This window comes from Melopsittacus undulatus, chromosome 6 (genome assembly GCF_012275295.1).
Source record: "Melopsittacus undulatus isolate bMelUnd1 chromosome 6, bMelUnd1.mat.Z, whole genome shotgun sequence".
In the NCBI taxonomy this organism is placed as follows: domain Eukaryota; kingdom Metazoa; phylum Chordata; class Aves; order Psittaciformes; family Psittaculidae; genus Melopsittacus; species Melopsittacus undulatus.
The window spans coordinates 75,324,413-75,343,952 of record NC_047532.1 but is presented as its reverse complement, the minus strand read 5'-3'; the positions used below and the strand labels follow the sequence as shown (position 1 = coordinate 75,343,952).

Genomic DNA, 19,540 nt, shown 5'->3' with positions numbered 1-19,540 from the left:
CGAGCCCAACCCAGAAGAGAGCTAACTCCCCCCCTTCCGGCCAACTTCCAGTTACCTCCCCGAGCATGACGTGCTGTGGTATGGAATACCTCACTGGCTAGCCCAGGCCAGGCGCCCTATCTCTCCCTCCTCCCTGGCAGAGCATGAGCTCAGAAAAAGCCTTGGACAAAACCAAACATTTGAGCAGTAACTCAAAACATACTTGCTATCAGCAACCGTTCCCAGCCCGAAAGTCAAAGCACAGCACTGCACCAGCTACCAAGAAGGAGAAAAAATGACTGATACTGCTGAACCCATGACAATGTTGTACCTCTAAACTGACAAACCTGTGCAATTGGCGGCTGGTCTGAAGGGCCATTAATGCCTGTAGACAAAAGAACTGCACAAAGAGCAGTTTTCCATCTATAGTTCTTCCCTGTGAGGGTGCTGAGGCTCTGGCACAGGGTGCCCAGAGAATCTGGGGCTGCCCCATCCCTGGCAGTGTTCAAGGCCAGGTTGGACACAGGGGCTTGGAGCAAGCTGCTCCAGTGGAAGGTGTCCCTGCCCATGGCAGGGGTTGGAGCTGGAGGAGCAATAAGGTCCTTTCGACCCAAACCAGGCTGGCATTCTGGGATTCTGTGTGCACATGGAAGTACCCTGGTGAGGCTTGAAGAGCTGTATTAAGGGGGAAGAAAAACAAACCTCTAATTTTGCAGTAGCATTTAGCTGATGAAATATAAAGATGCGCTGGGCTGATTAGTGATTCTGGTAATGTAATTAATGCCTCTGTTCTTTCATACATGCAGAGCTGGAGGTCGAGCTGAGCGCTGAGTGAAAATCTGCCCTGAATGTGCAGTTCAGTGAGCTCAAAGTTATTGCTCCCTAGTTATGATTCCTGCAGTAATTCCAAATTAAAGTTGATATCCTTGTAAACGAAAAGCAGGGCACGCTTATGAATTGCAGGGGCTGGGGAATTCGCTTGCAGGATGTGAATGTTAATGCAGCCCAACCACCGCGGGCTGGGCAGGGCGGCACTGGCAGCAGAAAGAACGCGTTGGTGGGTATCACTTCTACGTGCAAGGCGGGTGGAAGAGCCTGTCTGAAGACATCTTCACTTCTCTGGCTGCTGCAGGCACCAAGCTCCATGTGGTTGTGCTGTTACATCATCATAGCTCAGCCGTCATAAACCATTAACAGTTCCTAGTGTGAAACCCAAGGTGAGCTCAGCTTTGCATGCAGCGTGATTCTGGCACACCTCACATGAAACTTTTCTTCTTCTCTTAGTTTTCTTCTTCCCCCCATTATTAACAGGTATCACATTATCAAAACAGTAGTGAGGCAGGATTTGCTGCCATTGGTTTACCATAGATAACAGCATGGAATGTTCTTTCCGTTTTGATTCAATAGTGCATGACAAGGGAATCCAATTTGTTCAGATTTAGATGACATGCCTCCAATTATGTAATTCCATTAGGAGGTGCCTGCAGCCAAGTCTGTGCTCACAGTCTCAGCAGACATAACTCTAATGGGACGTGTTGCAATATCGCTGTGTGGTGAGCACAACTTTGATAGGGAGCATGACCTGTCTCTCCCAGTTGTGTTTGTGGGAATGGGGAAGATGAAAAATGGCCTCTCTGTACTTAGGGCTCTAATCTGGCAATCAGTTATGTCACTGCAGGAACAAAGCTTTGCAATAAAAGGTGAATTTGTAATGGCTATAGATTTTATGTATTCAAAATCAGACAGTAAATGCAGCACTTTGAATATGATCTTATAGTTGATTCTATAAATGGAAGATATACTGGTTGCAGTTCTTCCTCTTGAACACCATCTCAGATTCCCATATACTTGGGAATGTTGGATATTTATGAGAATATAAAGCAGTGATGAAAACCTAAGACTAAATCTTAGCACAGTTACAACTTGCTTTAAATTATTAATCTTTAGGAAGCATGATAAAAACTTCTGCTATGCAAATTCCACAGGGCTGGGGTTGATGGCACGTACACATTACCATAGAGCTATCTAAATAATACCTTTGAAATAACTGGGTAATGGTGATGCAGACTTACAGTTCCTGCAGGCAGGAAGAGGCAATTCTAGTGGCAGATCTATCTCTTCAAGAAGCGGGATGTAACATCACTCAGTTATAAAGCTGTTTAGATTAATTTAGCATCGGTTGCAAACCAGAGGATTTCTGCAACACATTTAGGTAACGTAGACAGGGCTCAGCTGGGTCCAGCTGTCCAGGGCCTGGATGGGGATGTATTTTTGGTAGAGGATGCTCAGACCTGTAGAAACTGCAGAAATCGAAATGCATTTAATAGCTATAAAAAGATCAAAGCTCTGACAACCATAAGGTATCTCTTGCTCGGTTTTGCCTTGACTGGTTTGGACCTGCAGGCAAGTCCACTGCACATAGCTGGGATGTGAGCTGTACAACTGACCTCTGATGGTCAGTACTAACAAAGATATTAAATACTGGACAGATAGTATTTAAGTCCATAGCTTTTATGAAGAAGAAAAGCTCCCTGGTCCTCACTCTGGTAAAGTGTGAGTGATAGCATGTCTCCTTTAAGTTTTTTCCAGTTCTCACATGAATATATGGGAGAATTCAATAATATTCTAGGTTAGAAAATGGGCATGCAAATATATATATATATCTTTAAAATCTATATTCTCTGACTTTCTTTCCCCTTATTTATGTTGAGAGAGGAAGCCAGCAACCGATTTCAGTATATGATGTATCCGGTATCATCTTTCACATAAACAGAAAAAATATGCTTCCTCCATTGGTGTGGTGAGACCAGGATGCATTTAAGTATCCAGAGACAGTATCATTTTGTTTAAAATCATGGGAAGAGAAGCCCAGTCTCAATACGTTGAAATGATTGATGGAGGTGCTGCTGTTTTAATGACAGAATGGCAGAGATGTAGCTAAAGATGCTGCTGCTATGCCCGAGCCCTAGCCCAGATCACTGCTTTTGGGAGCCCATGCTGCTCCTGTCCCTGTCCCTGCTTGGATGTGGTGCCAGGAGACCCTGCTCCGGTGGCATTTGACTGTGTGTTAATCTGGCCCCTTGGTGGATGGCTCAGCCTGCAGATACAACAGAGTAGATCAAGCTCAGATTCAACACCCAGTGTAATTTCATGGGAATGAATTGTTCAGATAAATTGGGTAGAGCATAGTATCTTAATGTGCTCAATGGGAAGAGGCACCGCTGCCTTGGGTTTGATTGGATTTTGTGCAATCTGGGGAGGAATTAGATTGGTTTAGATTAACCCCTCTAGGGATGGACACTGAGGAGAAGGCTGCTGTCACTCGGTTGATTTTCAGGTTTATTTATTGCAGCAATCCAGCTGCTGGTGTAACTGAGAGCAGAGCCTGTGCTGCTGCAATGCACTTCATGCTCTGGAGCACCCCTTTGCTGAGCTCAAATGAGAAAGCATTGATCTGCCACAAACCAGGCTGTGTACCCCAGCAGCCAGCCAGTGCTTTGGCTTCTCTCCCTGGTATCCATATACCCAGGCAGGCTTCTCTGTGTGTTCAGGGGCTCGCTGGAAAGGGTCTGAGAAGGCACCCATGTTCTACAAGGCATGTTCTGCCCTTGGGCCCCACCAGCTCTACAAGTCCCCTGTTTGGTTGCCTGTAGGAGGGTGAGCTTTAAGGTCCCTCCAACACAAACTAGGCTGGGAGTCTGTGATGTGACATGCCAGGGATGTCTGCACAAGGGTGAATCGTGAGAGCTGAGCTGGTGTTACCAGCACTGTGCCCGCACTGGGGACACAATGAGGGGGTGCCTGTCCTCACAGCCCTTGCTGGAAGCCAGCCTGATGCTGGGAGCAGAGGGTTATTACTCAGTACTACGAGTGGTGAGAGGAAATGTTCAGCCTATTACACTCTGGGACACCTTCCCAGAAAGCATTTCCTTACAGTAATTACAGCACTGATGCCGTAAGCCCCGGCAGCAGCTCCCCTTTGCAGTGCTGGAGATGAATGGAGCAGACCATCAGCAAAGCTCCCTGCAGTTCAGTTTGTCCATAACCTGTTAACTCCAGAAGCCTGTTCACTGGGGGCACTGTGTGCTCCTCAGCCTGACGTGGCCACACAAAGCAGGATGTCAGCCCAAAGCTCAACATGTTCACTGCTGGAACTCCAGGGATGCTGCTGCAGCTGTGTCACCCAGAAGGGACCGATCGCTGTTCAGGTCGGGCTGGGAATCAGTCAGCAGGTGCTGAGCAGTTGCATTGGGCATCACTGTTGGTCAGTGTTTGTTTTCCTTTCCCCTTTTAGTTTTATATTCTCTCTCTTTATTTCCTTTATCATTATTATTAGTAGTATCATATCATACTTTAGTTATTAAGCTGTTCTTATATCAACCTGTGGGGTTTACACTCCTTTGATTCTCTCCCCATCCTGCTCAGGGAGGGGGGAAGCTGAGCGAGTGGCTGCTGGTGCTGAGCTACCATCTGGGTTAAACCACAACAGTGCCAAATACACCAGAGGGGAAGAGGAGGAAATCTGGGGGGTTATAACTGATAGGAGTGGGATTTGCTGGTGAAGACAGTGATAAATCCTTCACTGAGATAGAGCAAGGTCACCTCTTTGCTCCCTCAAGTAGGGCAGCTCCTCCTCATCCACCTTTTTCCAAGGCTGGTGCTTTCCTACCCTCATATCTGCCCTGCTTTGGGGGTGTGTAAGTTGAGCGCTGTTTTGTTTCCTCTGCATTTGCTTGGGGGGTAACTTGCACTGAGTTTCTCCTCCCAAAGCTGTGCAGGTTGCAGCGGTTCCGATGGGATGGGGTGATGCAGTAGAGGCAGGACTTGCTGATTGCTGAACTGTAAATTTGAGCTGGAAAATGTGGCTGTGCTGTAAAATTCAGGACACCATCTGTTTCATTGCTTGCTTGCAGTAACATTTGTACTTGATAATTAAAATGTCACACACATTTTTAGCCAGAATAATCCATGGAGGAGTAGAACTGTGTCTCCTGAAAATCATTCAGGAGATGCTCACAGATAGGAGCGATGCTGTTTTGAAGCATCTCTCGATGCTCATAGGGAAGTTTTGCTTCTTTTTAGAATCATTTCTAATTATGAGGAGGAGGTTATGGTGATGGAGCAATGGGAGCCTTTGGAAGGAGCTGTGAATCTTCAGGAACAACCCTGGATATAATGTGGTTAATTTTGCTTTAGGTTGGTCATGCTGGGGCTGGGCTGGTGGTGCCTCTCCTGGGTTCCCTATGGCAGTGATAGGTTAACTTTGGCTTGAAATCCATAAACACATACTATGTCCTAGCTGATACCTGTGCTGAATGTGTTGTCACTCTGCCCCAGGAAAGCAGCCGGTGAGGTTTTGCCAGCTCTGTCTCTGGTTCCCAGGCACATCACATGCTTGGACTGTGTAAATGGTCCTCCAAGCATAATGCAATGGACACATGCCTGCATGGGTTCAGGGTTGTGTTAAGAGGCAAAAGTGTCATTTTCCATAAGTGTGGCTTTCTAAGGGCATCAACCTAACAAATTCAGAGTAAGTCACATGTCCTTTTGTGAAATGTATGAGGAGGCACTATTCAACATGGGAAACAGGAGGCTTGGCCTATCTTTAATGTTTGCAAAGCCTGGCTTGCCTACCTGATGTAAACCCCCTCCCAGCTGAGCTTTGACACAATGAATGCATCTACACGGTTTTATTAGGAATGCTCTGTGCTATTCCATGAGCACTTTAAATCCAGTTACGGCAACTGCGTGCGAATGAGGTTTTTAAAGCCCTGGTCTGCTGGGAGACATTTGAAGCTCGCAGCTTTACGGCGCATCAGTGTGTGCCATCAGTCAAGATTAAAGATGAGGTGTGTGGAGGTACTGCAGTGAGCACTTGAGAAACTTCAGTGAGTGCTTTCTGAGCTGTCTCCTGCCCTAAATCAAACATTTAGGGGCATCCCCCATCCATACAGACCTTCTTGTACCTGAGAGCTCAAGACAGGTCGTGTGACAGGGACAGGTCCTGTGCTTCTGCCAGGAGACTGCGCTGTGATGTGGGAGGGAGGGTTTGAAACACTCTGATTGTCTGCTCTGGAATTACAGTTTTGTTCCCTGGAGAAGAAAAGTGAGTTTAAATCATGAACACCACGAGTCTCAGTGATGATTATGGGAATGTTTGCGAGTGACTTAATCAGTAGAGTTTGTCTGAGTGGCCCATTTTAATATTATTGCACTGATTAAGTTTTCTTAGCTAATGTGTTTCATTTCCAATTCAATTAAATGAGAATCCCCTACCATTACATGATATTACTGAAGTGCCCTGGTGGGGCCGGAGCACACTTGGTGTTTTCAATTGATACAGATTTCTTCATTATACAGTCTCATGGTGCTGAATGAAATCGATGAAAGCTTGAAATTAAAATTGCACCAAGTTGCAGCTGTAAATATGGTGCCTGCTCCTCAGTCCCTCTTTTAGCAGTCGCTGAGAAGGTTTTAGTATCAGTTCATTCATTGCATCGCAAAGACGTTTTCAACAGATGCTGCCTCCCTTTGACACACTCTTAGAAAGCCTGGGAAGGATCTTCCTCGGGTTTCTGTGTGCCCAATGACTGTGATAAGCAAAATAGAAGTTGCATTAATATGCCTTTTTTGTATGCTGTATATCCTCGCTTTAGCTTCTGAAAGCACTTTTGTGCAGCCTATCGTGGGATATATTAACCTGCATATGGGAGATTATCTGCAGAAAGCTTGTGAAGGAATTAACATCACATGTTTTCATGTGAGCCAAACCTCCTCCTTTTATGTATTATGGAAGAGAATTGATTGAGCTCTGATATAGTAACAAGTGATTTTATAAAGACCTCTCTGGAGTTAATTCCATGATGCAGAGCTCTTGGATCTGATCCTCTGATTTCTCCAGTGCTAAGGTGGGATGCTCAATAGAACACACTTTCTTATGTGAAGGAGCTGGGAGGGGTGTTACTGCAGTTCAAGCAGCGATTAGGAAATCGCAAGGAGCGCTCAGGAAACGCAGTAAATCACAGCTCCTAAACACGCATTCCTACCTTCATACAGCAGACAAATGTGTGTGTCACGCAGAGCCAGGAGCCCTCTGCACCCTTGCGCTTCTACACCCTAATAACAACAAAACCTGCAGGTGAAGTGCACAGGGCTCAGCAATCAGCTTCTTGTGCACCCTTCGGGTGGCTGCTGGTCCCCAGCCCTGGGGACCATGGGGCAGGGTCAGTGCAGCAGCCCCAGCCTCCTGTTCCTGTTCCGTGCTGCTCCCCATGGCCGTGCATCAGCTCGTGCCCTCTACTCTCGTGCTCAGGGCACGCAGAGCCTGCCTGAAGGGACTGGGTTCATTGCATTATTAAAAGCATTTTCAGCTGGTCAGAGGGTACGTGGCTCAGCTCATTTAAGACGTAGCTAAAATATACATGGGTAGAAGGAGAAAGTTTTTTTCGTTAATCCTAAATATATGGTTTTTATAAACAAGACCCTAGTTTTTTTAATTTTACATTTATATATATATATATATAAAATAAATATTTTAGCATAGTTATTCTGGCTCCATCAGTGCAATGAAAATGTTAGCCTTGGCATATCAATCGTGCTTTACAGATGACTGTAATTTCCTGAATGTCAAAACTCCAAATTTTTCTACTAAGCAAACTTTTCAGTGGCAAAATAGATTGCCTCTATAATATATCACTGTGTGCAGGGAAAAATGAAATCTTTATGTACTGTATTATGAATCAATGAGGCATTAAGATTCTTGGAAGGGTGAGTGGACTCTGGAAAATGAAAAACTGCCACTATTCCCTCTCTGTAAACCGCTGCTTATGGAGTGTAGGCTTTGCAAACCTCTGTCTTCTGTGCCACAGAAATATCGGTTACAAGTTGAAACCAATTCCTGCAATGGTGTTTAGCTAGGGTAAATACTGTTGTAAATATCTGATGTATAGCAACACCCTGTGGTTATTCACCAGCTCTTCTGCAGTGGCCTCCTTTGAGCCCTAGGAGGTCTGCCCCGCTTTGTAATGAATCTGTAAGAGCTCTGCAAAAGGGGAGGTGCTGTCCCGTGCTAAGGATGGAGATGCTTCATGGAATCCCAGCCTGGTTTGGGTTGAAGGGACCTTAAAGCTCATCCAGCTCCAACCCCTGCCACGGGCAAGGACACCTTCCAACTGGAGCAGCTGCTCCAAGCCTCTGTGTCCAACCTGGCCTTGAACACTGCCAGGGATGGGGCAGCCACAGCTTCTCTGGGCACCCTGTGCCAGCACCTCAGCACCCTCACAGGGAAGAGCTTCTGCCTAAGAGCTCATCTCAGTCTCCCCTGTTCTGGCAGCTTAAAGCCATTCCCCTTGGCCTGTCCCTACAAGCCCTTATCCAAAGCCCCTCTCCAGGTTTTTCTAGATCCCCTTTAGGCACTAGAAGACTGTTAATAAGGATCTCCCCTGAGACCTTAGAGCAGTCTTGCTAGGGGATAATTGCCCTTTAGCAGGAAAAGCACTTTTCAAAGCCATTACCTTGCATGCTGCTGAGGCCAGCATCACAAATCCAGCATCAGCTCGTTATCTAGCAGTATGGAAACCTAACGTGCTCTTATGCTTCTCTGCCACCTTCTCTCTCCTGTCCTTGGCTTTTACCTCCCATGCGCAGCTCATTCACTACCCTCCATCCGGTTACCTCTGTCACATAGTTATCCTAATGAGGTGGGAAGCTTTGCTGCTCTGGGTGGGTTATGGTGGGAGATAGATGTTTCCAAAGGGCAGTTCAGTCCTATTCCCAGCAGGCTGGGTGGGTGGGATGGGTCTGGGCCCCTCTACCCAGTGCTACCCAGTCCCATCCCAGACTCCAGGCTGGAGGCGGCGGACAGGGGACTGGCTTCAGGGGCTGAGTCACTTCTGTTTGCCGAGTCTAAAAATGGAAACTTGCTTCTCTTTTTATGCACCACTAAAAAAAACCAACCCAGTAAGTAAAAAGGGCACTGTTCTGCTGAATTGGTTTGAGCAGGAGCATCCTGCAGAGATCTTAATAATACAGGCAATTATGAAATTAATGCCACTCTGGCGAAGCTGCAGGGCAGCTTTCCCCTCTGCAGGCACTGCTGTGGACAATTAGTTTGGGTGTGAGGGTGGCTGGGAAGCATCTGCCTGTGTGAGGCTGCAGGGTTGGTACTTGTTTAAAGCCTTGTTTTCATGTTCTTTGTGTGCATATGCCCTGCCTGCACATACATGAACGTGTACCTCGAGCTGCAGAATCACAGTGTTGCCATCCTTTGTGCCTAAGAAATGCTGCTTTTTTTTGCACATCTCTCCTATTTGGTTGTTTCATGGGCAATGATGGGCTGGGGAAATTGCCATTCTTGAACAATTCAGCTCCTTTTTATAGGTTCCTCTGGCACTTTTCTCCTGCTGCCGTTACTATGGGTAGGCTGCTGGCTTCCTACCCCCACCATTAGTGTTTCTAGACAAAACATCTCTGTGATTCATTGGGTGCTGATAGAAGTGAAAACATAATGATTACTTAGAGGAAATGTAAATTTACATTTGCCAACGACTTTAATTCACAGTTCTGAAATACTTTCTCCTCCCAGGCCCTTGTATGGAGCTAATGCATGACTTAGATGAGCCATTAGGCAGAAGCTCTTCCCTGGGAGGGTGCTGAGGCGCTGGCACAGGGTGCCCAGAGAAGCTGTGGCTGCCCCATCCCTGGCAGTGTTCAAGGCCAGGTTGGACACAGGGGCTTGGAGCAGCTGCTGCAGTGGAAGGTGTCCCTGCCTGTGGCAGGGGGAAGCCCATGGGTGATGCTTCTCAGCTGCTGCTGGTGCCATACACATCACTGCTGCGAAGCATCTGGGGCTGATCTGGAGGAGATGCAAACACTCCATTCCCAGCACTGCATCAATGAGCTTGCCAAATATTTTGGCCTCATCTCTGTGAGCTGTGCTGCGGGAGCAGCTCTCAGCAGGAAAGATGTATTCCCATTTCAGGGGGGTTTCCAAGTGTGCAGGATTGAGGCTGGAGGGGCTGCCACAAGATGCTCACCCCTGTCCTTTTAATTGCATCTCTAGGTGACAAAGTTCATTAAGAATCAGGGTGAGTCACAGGATTTAAATGAGCACTTTGCCACTCTGTGAGCCATCTGCAGACAGATGCCTGCCTCCAGCAAATGAGGCAGCAGGGATATTTCTCTTGGAGGAACAATTTGTGGTATTAGAAAATCATATTCTCAGTGGGCCACTCTTGATGGGGTTTAACCTCAGCTGCAGGGAGCGGAGCCTCCCAGCACCCAGTGTGGTGCAGTTGAGTTTGACTCCTCATAGGGATGCGGTGGGCATGAAGGATCGGCAGGGAGAACCCTCTGCCTGAGGTTAAAAACTATGGGCAGCTTCGGAGCCATGTGGAAGGGGGTTCTAAGAGCAAAGCTAGAAATGTGATTCGTGCCCTCTGTGTTCCCGACCTTCCATGATTATCCATGACTTTGCTGTCAGATTACACAGAGCAGGGATGTTCTGTGAGCAGTGTGGGATGCAGGAGGAATGCAGGAGCCTGCCTGCAGCAGAGGTTCGGTTCAGTGATGGAGTGGGGCAGGACGAAGGGATGAGATCCAGGACATGGGCACGGGACCGCTGCATAGGGAGAGTTTCCTGTGGTCAATGAGCTGTGTGAGAGAAGTCCCCAAAACCTCATTGATTGCTCAGCCTTTAAAAGAATGACTCTGACTGCTCCTTTATGAGTGCTCTGCCTGTAGCAGGGGGTTAGATATCAATGATCCTAAGGTCCTTTCTAACCAACCCATTCTATGATTCTAAATGAACCCAGTGGGGTTTTATTCAGTGGCCTGAGTGGTTTATGGGCAGGGTGGGAAGGACATAGCCTTGGAACACAAGGAAGTCCTTGTGCTGCTTGCTGATTCTGGTGCCTTGTTTCTGGTGCCGAAGCCCCAACCCTGTGATTCCTTTTCAGTTTTTCATAGCTCCATCCTTCATCCTTTGCCTCCCATGCGGAATCTCTGATGCAGGCTTTTAGTTCCTTTTGCTTGCTTTTCTGCTGGATGTGGTACATATCTGATCTGTGCCTTTGCCCCTGCCCCCTCCGAAAGAATTTTCCTTTCCAAATGTCCATCTTCACCAGGAGCATAACTTGGTTTCACAGAGTTAATGTAATGTAATTGCCCTGTTAAAGTACCACAGAGTCCCTGGTACTGGGGGGGAAAAAGTCCCCCAGAACAGGAAACAATCCCCCATCTCCACCCAAAGAGATGGGGACACTTGTGTAAAACTGCCTCCCATTCACTGCTCAAGCCTGTCTGTGACACCAGACCACCCTAGCCAGGCTTATCACCTGCATGGGCTTCACCTAGGTACAAGCCAACTGAATGGGTAGCCTTAACTTTGCTGTGTGAGGGGGACTGCTCCAGTATGTTCCCTGAAGGTCACATCCCTGTGTTTTGGGTTGGTTTGGGGATGGAGGTTGGGATGTTCAGGTGGCTGCAGTGCTCCTGTGCTGTAGGATTCTCACCCCCTGTAGGCTCAAAAGCCCTTCTTGCTTGAGCTCATTTCTCAGTAGGAATGGGAAGAGGTCCCTCAGTCCCTCACCTCCTGATCCATACACTAATGGATGTGATGGTGAGAGGATGTTCAGCTGTCAGCTCCTTACCTCATAGCTCCATCAAGCCTGGCTCAGGTTTCCAGGCTGAAGGCATGGCAGGGCCTGACCTCCAGCCTCTGTCTCCTGGCAGGGATCAATACTGCTTGGCCTCAGCAGCAGCAGGAGCTTAGAACCGAAGTGGTTCCGTACTGACCTGAAGCCAGCCCCAGCTGTGGTGTTCAAGGGAATGGTACCTGTTTGAACCCCATAGCCAGTGCTTGGAGCCCCTCCATTGGGGTTAAGGCACTCTGGGAGTACACACAGGAGTAAAGCCACCAGGCAGGCATTTCCTGCTGAGCCCATTGCCCCTGTTATGCAGCCCATGGCTCTCAGGCTGTGGCTGCCCCATCGCTGGCCGTGTTCAAGATTGTTGCTGCTTTGCAGTCCTGCTTTGCACAGTGGGGCAGTTGGGTTGGAATGAGATGTGTTTTTACCTTGAGAGGTTCTGACCCATTCTGGTGCCTAAGCAAAGTCACCTCATTTCAGCACCCTGAGCACCCATGTGGGTAGCTGCTCATCCCTCCCTGGCAGCTTCTCTGGGCTCTGAAGTCTCTGTTTTTACTCTGTGCCCCCGTGCCCTGGGGTTTCACACTGCCTCCCTTTGGCTGCAGTTTAGATATCTGTTGTTTTCTTTAATGTTGCTGGTTTAGAAACTTGCTACAAGGATGCTCTTAGAAAAAAATCATTAAACTCGAAGAAAAGCTTCTGATTCATCCCCTGTACTGGGCCAGGGAAGGGGCTGGCACTGCTGCACTCTGTGACCACAGAGTTACCCTTCAAAGTGAGCAGATGGCTCAGGGTCAATAAATCCCTCTGAGAAATTCACAAAGGACTTTGAGGTTCCGGTTTGCTTCATGGGTTCTCTCTGGGCTGAGCAGGAGGGAGAGAAGGGACCTCTCTGGGCTGAGGCACTGGGCAGGGGAAAGCAGGTCCGGCCATTGACAGCCACACATTTCCTGGTCCCTTTCAACAAAAACCATCTTATCTTAGCAAGTCATCTCATGGCAAAATGTCAGGCAGGGGCCTTGTGCTGTCCCCCCAGCTCAGTGTGTGCTGCTCCCATGTGAGGGCTGTGGATGCTGCCATGGGGCAGCATCAGTTGTGCAGGAGGAAGAGGGCAGAGCATCTTTATGACCACATTGGGTATGAAATGCCCTGGGACCAGCTGTGGGGCACTTGGATGGCAGCAGGACCATCCCAGATGCCTGTGCTGGGTGAGTCAGAGGGAGCTGGGTGAAATGTGGCTTTCCTGGTGGTGCTGGTGGGCCAGGAGGATGCAGCATGAGGACTGGCATTGCCACAGCTATAGGGAGGCCAAGGAGGTCTCTCCTGCCTCCATCCCTGGCTTGTAGCACATCACCCTGTCTGTCCCTGCCATTTCCCTTCTCCCACCCATGGGTAGAAGCATCAAAGCATGAGGAGAGTGCAGCTTTCACATCCCAGCAGATGTGAAACACCATTAGTTTGGTGTTTATTCGAGGGGAGCTTCTGGCCTTTCTGGAGCTCCCCAGTGGTAATGGATCATGTACAGATATTTCCCAGCTCCCAGCAATGCTCTGGCTTCAACCTTGCAGCGAGGCAATAAATGGAGTGGGTGATGCAGCAGCATGGGGAGGAGGCTCTGTGCTGTGGGACTGTTTGGGTCATACCTTCCTTGGGGAATAGCTGTGCACAGGGAGATACCAAACAAGTGATTGTCACACCAGCGCACATGGCTCCAGGGTCAGTCTGCTTTCTGAGCTGCCTCCGAGCTCCTTTTGTTCTCTGCTTCACAGGCATCGAGCTCAACTTCATTGGAGAAACCTGTGTTTCTGGTAAGTGCAGCTCTTTAAGTTGCAGGGAAGATTCACAGTCAAGTTTGAGTGCTACCTGCAAACATGTTGTTTCAGGCTCTGAAGCACAAGCTTCAAGGCATGGGCAAGAGCTCAACACCCCCTTGTTAAGACAGCAGAAAGAACAAGCTGTTAGGTACAGAGCTAAAAATAATTGCTATGCTTTGAGTCTTCCTCCCAGTTGCAGCAGGAGGATGCTCTAAGTGCTGATGGCTGAATCCATCACTGGCACAGCTCTGACTGGACGATGCATTAAAGCTTTGGTGACTTTCTGAAGCTTAGTTCAGATAACCACAGAGCAGTGTGGCTGCTTTCCTGGAGCCACCCTGATTCCTAACTTAGATGAGAGTGTCTTGGGGCAAACCCAAAAGGTGATGTTCCCAAAAGGGATGGTTCCTTCTTTGTTAGCATTTTAACAGGGAGACTGTAGAAGGGGAGAAGTCGACACAAAATAGCTGAGACTGGCCCAGCAGTGAGAAACCATCTCTCTGTAAGTCATGTCTTGAAAGCAAGATTCATGTATGGGGGAATGGCATCGTATAAATCACAGCCACAGGCCTGTTTGCAGGGAGCCGTGCTCCAGCCAGTCTGAATCTGGGTTCCATGTAGTCTGAGCCATCCCATAAGCATTTCTGCTGATGGCCTGGCTTCCTGAGCGTGGGGTGCTGGGGGGAGCCCAGACACCTCCATGCTCACTGCAGGGTCCAGTGAGCATCTTTAACTCACGCTCCTCTGCCTCAACTGCAGCTTTCTTCCCTGGCAGACTCTGATGGAGATATCTGCCTGGCTGAGGCTGCCTGCCACCTGGGGTGATGGTGATCCATTACCGCACAGTTCCTTCTGCCAGCACACAAGTTTTTAGTCATCCTTTAGTTTTTACAGCAGCAGCCAAGGGAGGCGCTTTGTCACTGCCTGTGACCAGAGTGCACAAAGGCACAGTGGCTGAAGAGTTTGAGCTATAATAAAATGCTCACTGTATCGATCTTGGCTCAGGATTTGTTTCCCTTCTTGCATTAACTCCCCATTGATTTCTGTGATGACCTTAGAGCATATGGTCTGGTTGGCCTTCTCTCTCAGCCAGCAGCATTCCCATGCCTGCATCCTACTTCCCTCCAAGCCTCACCGAATTGCTGATGGGCCAGGTCTTACCAAGTGCTCTGGGGTAAGCAGAGCTTTGGTTTTGTCTCCTTGGTCATCAGAGGTTTGTTGATACCTGTTAGTTGCTATAGTTAGTATAGAGGTAGGTGCTGTATGGCATTAACTTGTTATAGCTTAAGTGTTGGGTCTTTATTTTAGTGCAGTATCCCAATAAACTAGATCCAAGGGTGATGAGTCCTGGCAGGAGTTCAAGAAGGGGCTTGCCCTGGAGATGCTCTGTTTCCCCATGCTGGGGGGCCCAACAAGGCTGTGTCGTTGCTGCATCAAAAGAGCCTGCTGCACAAGCATGACTGGGGACTAGGGGTTGGGGTGATGGTGCTTGTGGAACCCTTTGCCAGGTTGGGTTCTCCAATGCTGCTGTGATGAGGCAAAGCAAAACTCTTCCCACCTCTGCAAGGGACAGTGTGAGGTTGGCAGCTGCCAATTGTACGTATGATGTGAAAGCGAGCTTTGTCCTTGCTCCCTCTCAACTCCAGCTCTCAATGTGAAATCATTTAGTGGCACTTATGGGAAAAAGAACCTTCCTGTGGGTCATGGCAGGGCTTTGCCTCCCGTTTCCTGTATGGATTTGCAGCCAAAGCCCTTGGAGCCAGGCGGATGCAGTGGCAGCAGCGCCTGGGTGAGCGTAGGGACAGGGATAGTGCTGACTGCAGTATCCAAGCTCCCCAAGCACGAGGAGCCGTTGTGTCCGGCTGCTGACACTGTACTGAGCTCTTGGCTTTGTTTGGTCTTGCAAGTTTATTGTACTTTCTACTTGTTTAATTATTTACGAGCTTGGATGCACTAAATGGGAAGAGGAATGGCCACTCTCCAGCCTTCCTTTCTCCTGTGCTGCTGGATGCATTTGGTGCTTGTGATTCTCCTTTTATTCCACCGAGAGACAATTTTCTGTAAAACATTGACATCTAGTGGCTTTTCTGCTAAAGGAATAGAGAGGGAACAAAAGCCTGGCTGCAGGGTGCCTGGTTGTGATGTCACTTGGAAAGCAAATGAATGTCCCTTCTCCTCCTTATGCAGTCAGTACCACCCTGGGGGCTCCGGGCTCCTGAGGTCCTCATCGCAGAGGATCGGCCTTCCCTGGCAGGACAATTTGCTTATTGAGCTACTTAGATTCTGTTTACTTAAGCAGATGGCTGGTATCCTGCCATCATTATATCCAGCATCATCACTGAGGTCATGGTCATATTAAAGGAGGTGCAGAAAAGATGCTCAGTGGGTATGGCTTTAGTTCCACCCAGTGGTGGATAATACAGTGTTTGCTGGTGGATATTAACGTGCCACACAGAGGGATCTCTTAATGCTGTAAGACTGAGCTTGCAGCTTTTCCAGCTGCAATGCCTGATGGGCTTCCCTGCAGCAGCAAGGGCCATTTTTCTGTTGCTCCAAAAGCCAGCACCTCCCTTTGAAATGTCTTCTCTAACAAAATGCCATAACACATCCCTTAATATCCTGTTAGTCACTAATCTCTCCTCTCTTGTTGATGTAGTCCCTATGTCAGGTTAAGGCAGGCAGGTAAAATGGGATTTTCCAGGGCTTTTCCAAGACCCTCACTTCAGTGCAAGAGGGTTGGGGCTTTGGGGCACATCCCATTTCTCGGGCCTTCAAAAGGAAATGTCTTGTAGGAAATGTCTTCCTCCTGGGTGTAAGTGCTGCTCTGGGGCTTGTGCTGCTGAGACCCACAGCTGCTCATTGGAGCATGAACAGCCTTTTGCAGACTGCATAAACTTGTCAGCGCAGCTGTGTTGTACAAGGAGAATAAAAAGGCAGAGCTATCCATGCCCTGCTTGTGCTGGGGCTTATATCCTGGGAGAGATGTGGATCATTTTCCCAAGGTCTGGGGAGAGCATCAGTTGAGGCATAGGCAGGAGCATGGGCAACCCAGCACCGAGCTGATTCTTCTCCCTCAGGTTCTGTTCTGTAGAGGCAAAGCCCCTTAAGCAGACACAGATGGGTGCAGGTAGGTAAACCCCTTCCCACTCCCCCCATGGTGTTTGTTCTGCCATCCTTCCCCCTGCAGAGGTGAGCACACTGCAGCAGGGCTTCTGCAAGCCTCTTAAGTGCATCTCTAGGTTTCTGTTGATTCTGAATGTTAATGCCCTGTGTGCTGGAGACACATGGGAATAACTGCTCTGCTTTCCTCTCCCCGTGGCAGGAATTTCTACTACATCACCATCCTGCGTGACCCGGTCTCCCGGTACCTGAGCGAATGGCGCCATGTCCAGCGAGGAGCCACATGGAAAGCATCCCTGCACGTGTGCGACGGCCGGTCCCCCACCACTGAGGAGCTGCCCAGCTGCTACACAGGGGATGACTGGTCAGGCTGCTCCCTGCAGGAGTTCATGGATTGCCCTTACAACCTCGCCAACAACCGCCAGGTCCGCATGCTCTCTGACCTCAGCCTGGTGGGATGCTACAACCTGTCAGTGATGCCCGAGGAGCAGAGAAACAAGGTTCTGCTGGACAGTGCCAAGGAGAACCTGAAGCGCATGGCCTTCTTCGGCCTGACGGAGTTTCAGCGCAAGACTCAGTATCTCTTTGAGAAGACTTTCAACATGAACTTCATCTCGCCGTTCACACAGTACAATAGCACAAGGGCCTCCAGCGTGGAGATAGACGAGCAGACTCAGCGGCGCATTGAGGCTCTCAATTTTTTAGACATGGAATTGTACGACTATGCAAAAGACCTGTTTTTGCAGCGGTACCAGTACATGCGGCAGAAGGAGCACCAGGAAGCGCGGCGGAAACGCCAGGAGCAGCGCAAGATCCTGCGGGCCAAGCAAGCGCTCCTGAGGGAGCAGGGCGAGAATAGCTCCAGCACTGACTACATTGGGAATGTGGAGCGGTGGCGGCGGTAGTTGGGGGGCACATGCCAGGCACTGGACATGAAGCAGAACTCACCCCAGCCCGCACATGGGACACGACAGTGATGCTTCTTGAGGGTTTGAAGCGAAAAAGAAGGTTAAAAACGTTGCCTTTGCAGTTGCCTTTGTTGTACTGTACGTGGAACACTTAATCTTAGTGTGTAACTGAACTGTCCTTTTTAGGTTTCGGTGGCAGGAGCCAAGCAGGCTCATCGGAAATGGTTGCTTGGACGTTTATTTAAAAGAAAAGGGAATAAAAAGAAAATCCTGATGTGAGTTCTGGGTACAAAATGGGATGCTGGAAAATGTGTGTGATGCTCGGCTGAAATCTCTCTGGAAAGCAAACTCATTTCCTAATAGCGAGCATTTAGCATACTCTCACAATACAGTATATGAGCAAAAGCTGTTCCCTTTGATTTTATCTTCATTTTGTTTGAATAATGTGCTTTCAAGGGCACCAACTGCTTCTCATATTTACCAAGTTAATGAATGGACAGTGAAGGGGACAATAATGGTCTAGAGAAAATATTGACTAGTTTTCTGTATAATATTGGCTTTTAAAAGGAATAGAAGTAATTTCTCTAGTTATATAAATATTGGAAATTTTAAACTTTTTCTACCTACTGCTGTTTAGAGTTTTAAGCTTGGTCTATCTCATATTAATCATAATGAAGACATACATGCTTTTTGGAACTCAAATGCCAATGTTAAAGACGCTGTTCCCAGCAGCTTTCAGGGCAGTTTGATTTTAACCATTCTGGAAAAGTTACAGCATATTTTCACGTTTGTTTCATAAAGTCTCTTCCAAATTCGAACCTTAGGGCAGTGTCTCATTTTAAGTCTTTCTTACCCATTAGAATACGCAATGCTGAATTTCTCATTCCTTAATAATTGGTGGCATAAACTAGATGAAATTATGTTGCGGCTATTTGTGTAGTGTCTCTAAAAAGTCATAAACCTCTCCAATCCCAGCAATATTCCGAAGAGAATTGCTCAATTAGGGAAGTAGATTTACACTTGAATTAGGATTTACTTCAAGTAAATCTTTGCTACACCAGATAAGAACAGGGCTTTTTCTCTTTTTCCCTACACTCTTAAGCCCTTCTTAGCGATGAGAGGTGAGTGATGACTAAAAATGACGGACACCAGTTTTACCATAGCCATAATTAGACAGGGTGAGAAGGTTGCACAGGGATGCAGCAGCTTCCTATCCCTGAGTAGGCTTTGCTTGGGGCACAGGGTGCAGAGCTGGAGCTGGACCCACAGCCCTTCAGCCTCACCAAGACAGAGCAGGAGAGGAGATGGGGCCGGAGGTATGAGGGGCTTCTATAAATCTCTATGCAAAAAACACAAGGAAGAAAACCTCTGTGAGGCTTGTGATCTACATTCAGCAAGTTCAGATGTTCTGTAGTAGCCTGCAATGCTCCTCAGCTTGGCACTAACTTGGCGATCTCAGTGCGGGCACATGGGGATGGAGACACCCCAGCAGGGTACTCCTTATCCCAACGCACACGATGCTTACAAGGCTCACTTGCACTATTGCCTTTTGCCTGTAATATCCTATACACCAAGAGGGATGGGGGGGGGGGGGCATAAAATGAGGCAGAAGGCTTTTAAAACACCTTCACGGCTCCACAGCTCAGTTATCTGGCAGTGGTTTCATATCTGATGTTGTGTTGTGACCTGGGAGGCAGCAATGCTGCCGGGGGCAAGCGAAGAGCAGAGCAGCAGCAAACCAATACCCTGCGTTAGCAGCTTGGAAAAGAGAAATAACTTCATGTACAGCAATTTCTATTTAATTTTTTTCTTAGGTGAGAACTGCAGTTGCCAATATGATGTCTGGGTTGTACTTTGGTTTTCAAAGGGGGGAAACAAATTGCTGTTCAAACGGAAAGGCACTGCTGTAAACAGGATGAACAAGCTGGAGGGCCTGTTGCAGAAGGTGCATTCTTGTTTTACGCTGTGGTGTGCATGGTTTACAGAGACTAGTTGCATTTTCTTTGTGTATACTGTTTATTGTATATAGGGGATGTATGAATATAAGAATACCATTTTGTCAGAACCATATCAG

At 48.1% G+C, this 19,540-nt stretch overlaps 1 protein-coding gene across 1 annotated transcript in view; it reads left to right on the top strand.

The window, feature by feature from the left end:
- Positions 1-19,067, top strand: part of HS6ST2 (heparan sulfate 6-O-sulfotransferase 2) — a 115,153-nt gene extending 96,086 nt beyond the window's left edge. Inside the window, exon 2 of the mRNA XM_034064371.1 lies at positions 16,761-19,067. Within this exon, the coding sequence (XP_033920262.1) occupies positions 16,761-17,463 (703 nt within the window). The 3' untranslated portion in view covers positions 17,464-19,067. The remainder of the gene's footprint in view (positions 1-16,760) is intronic.
- Positions 19,068-19,540: the final 473 nt, after the last annotated feature.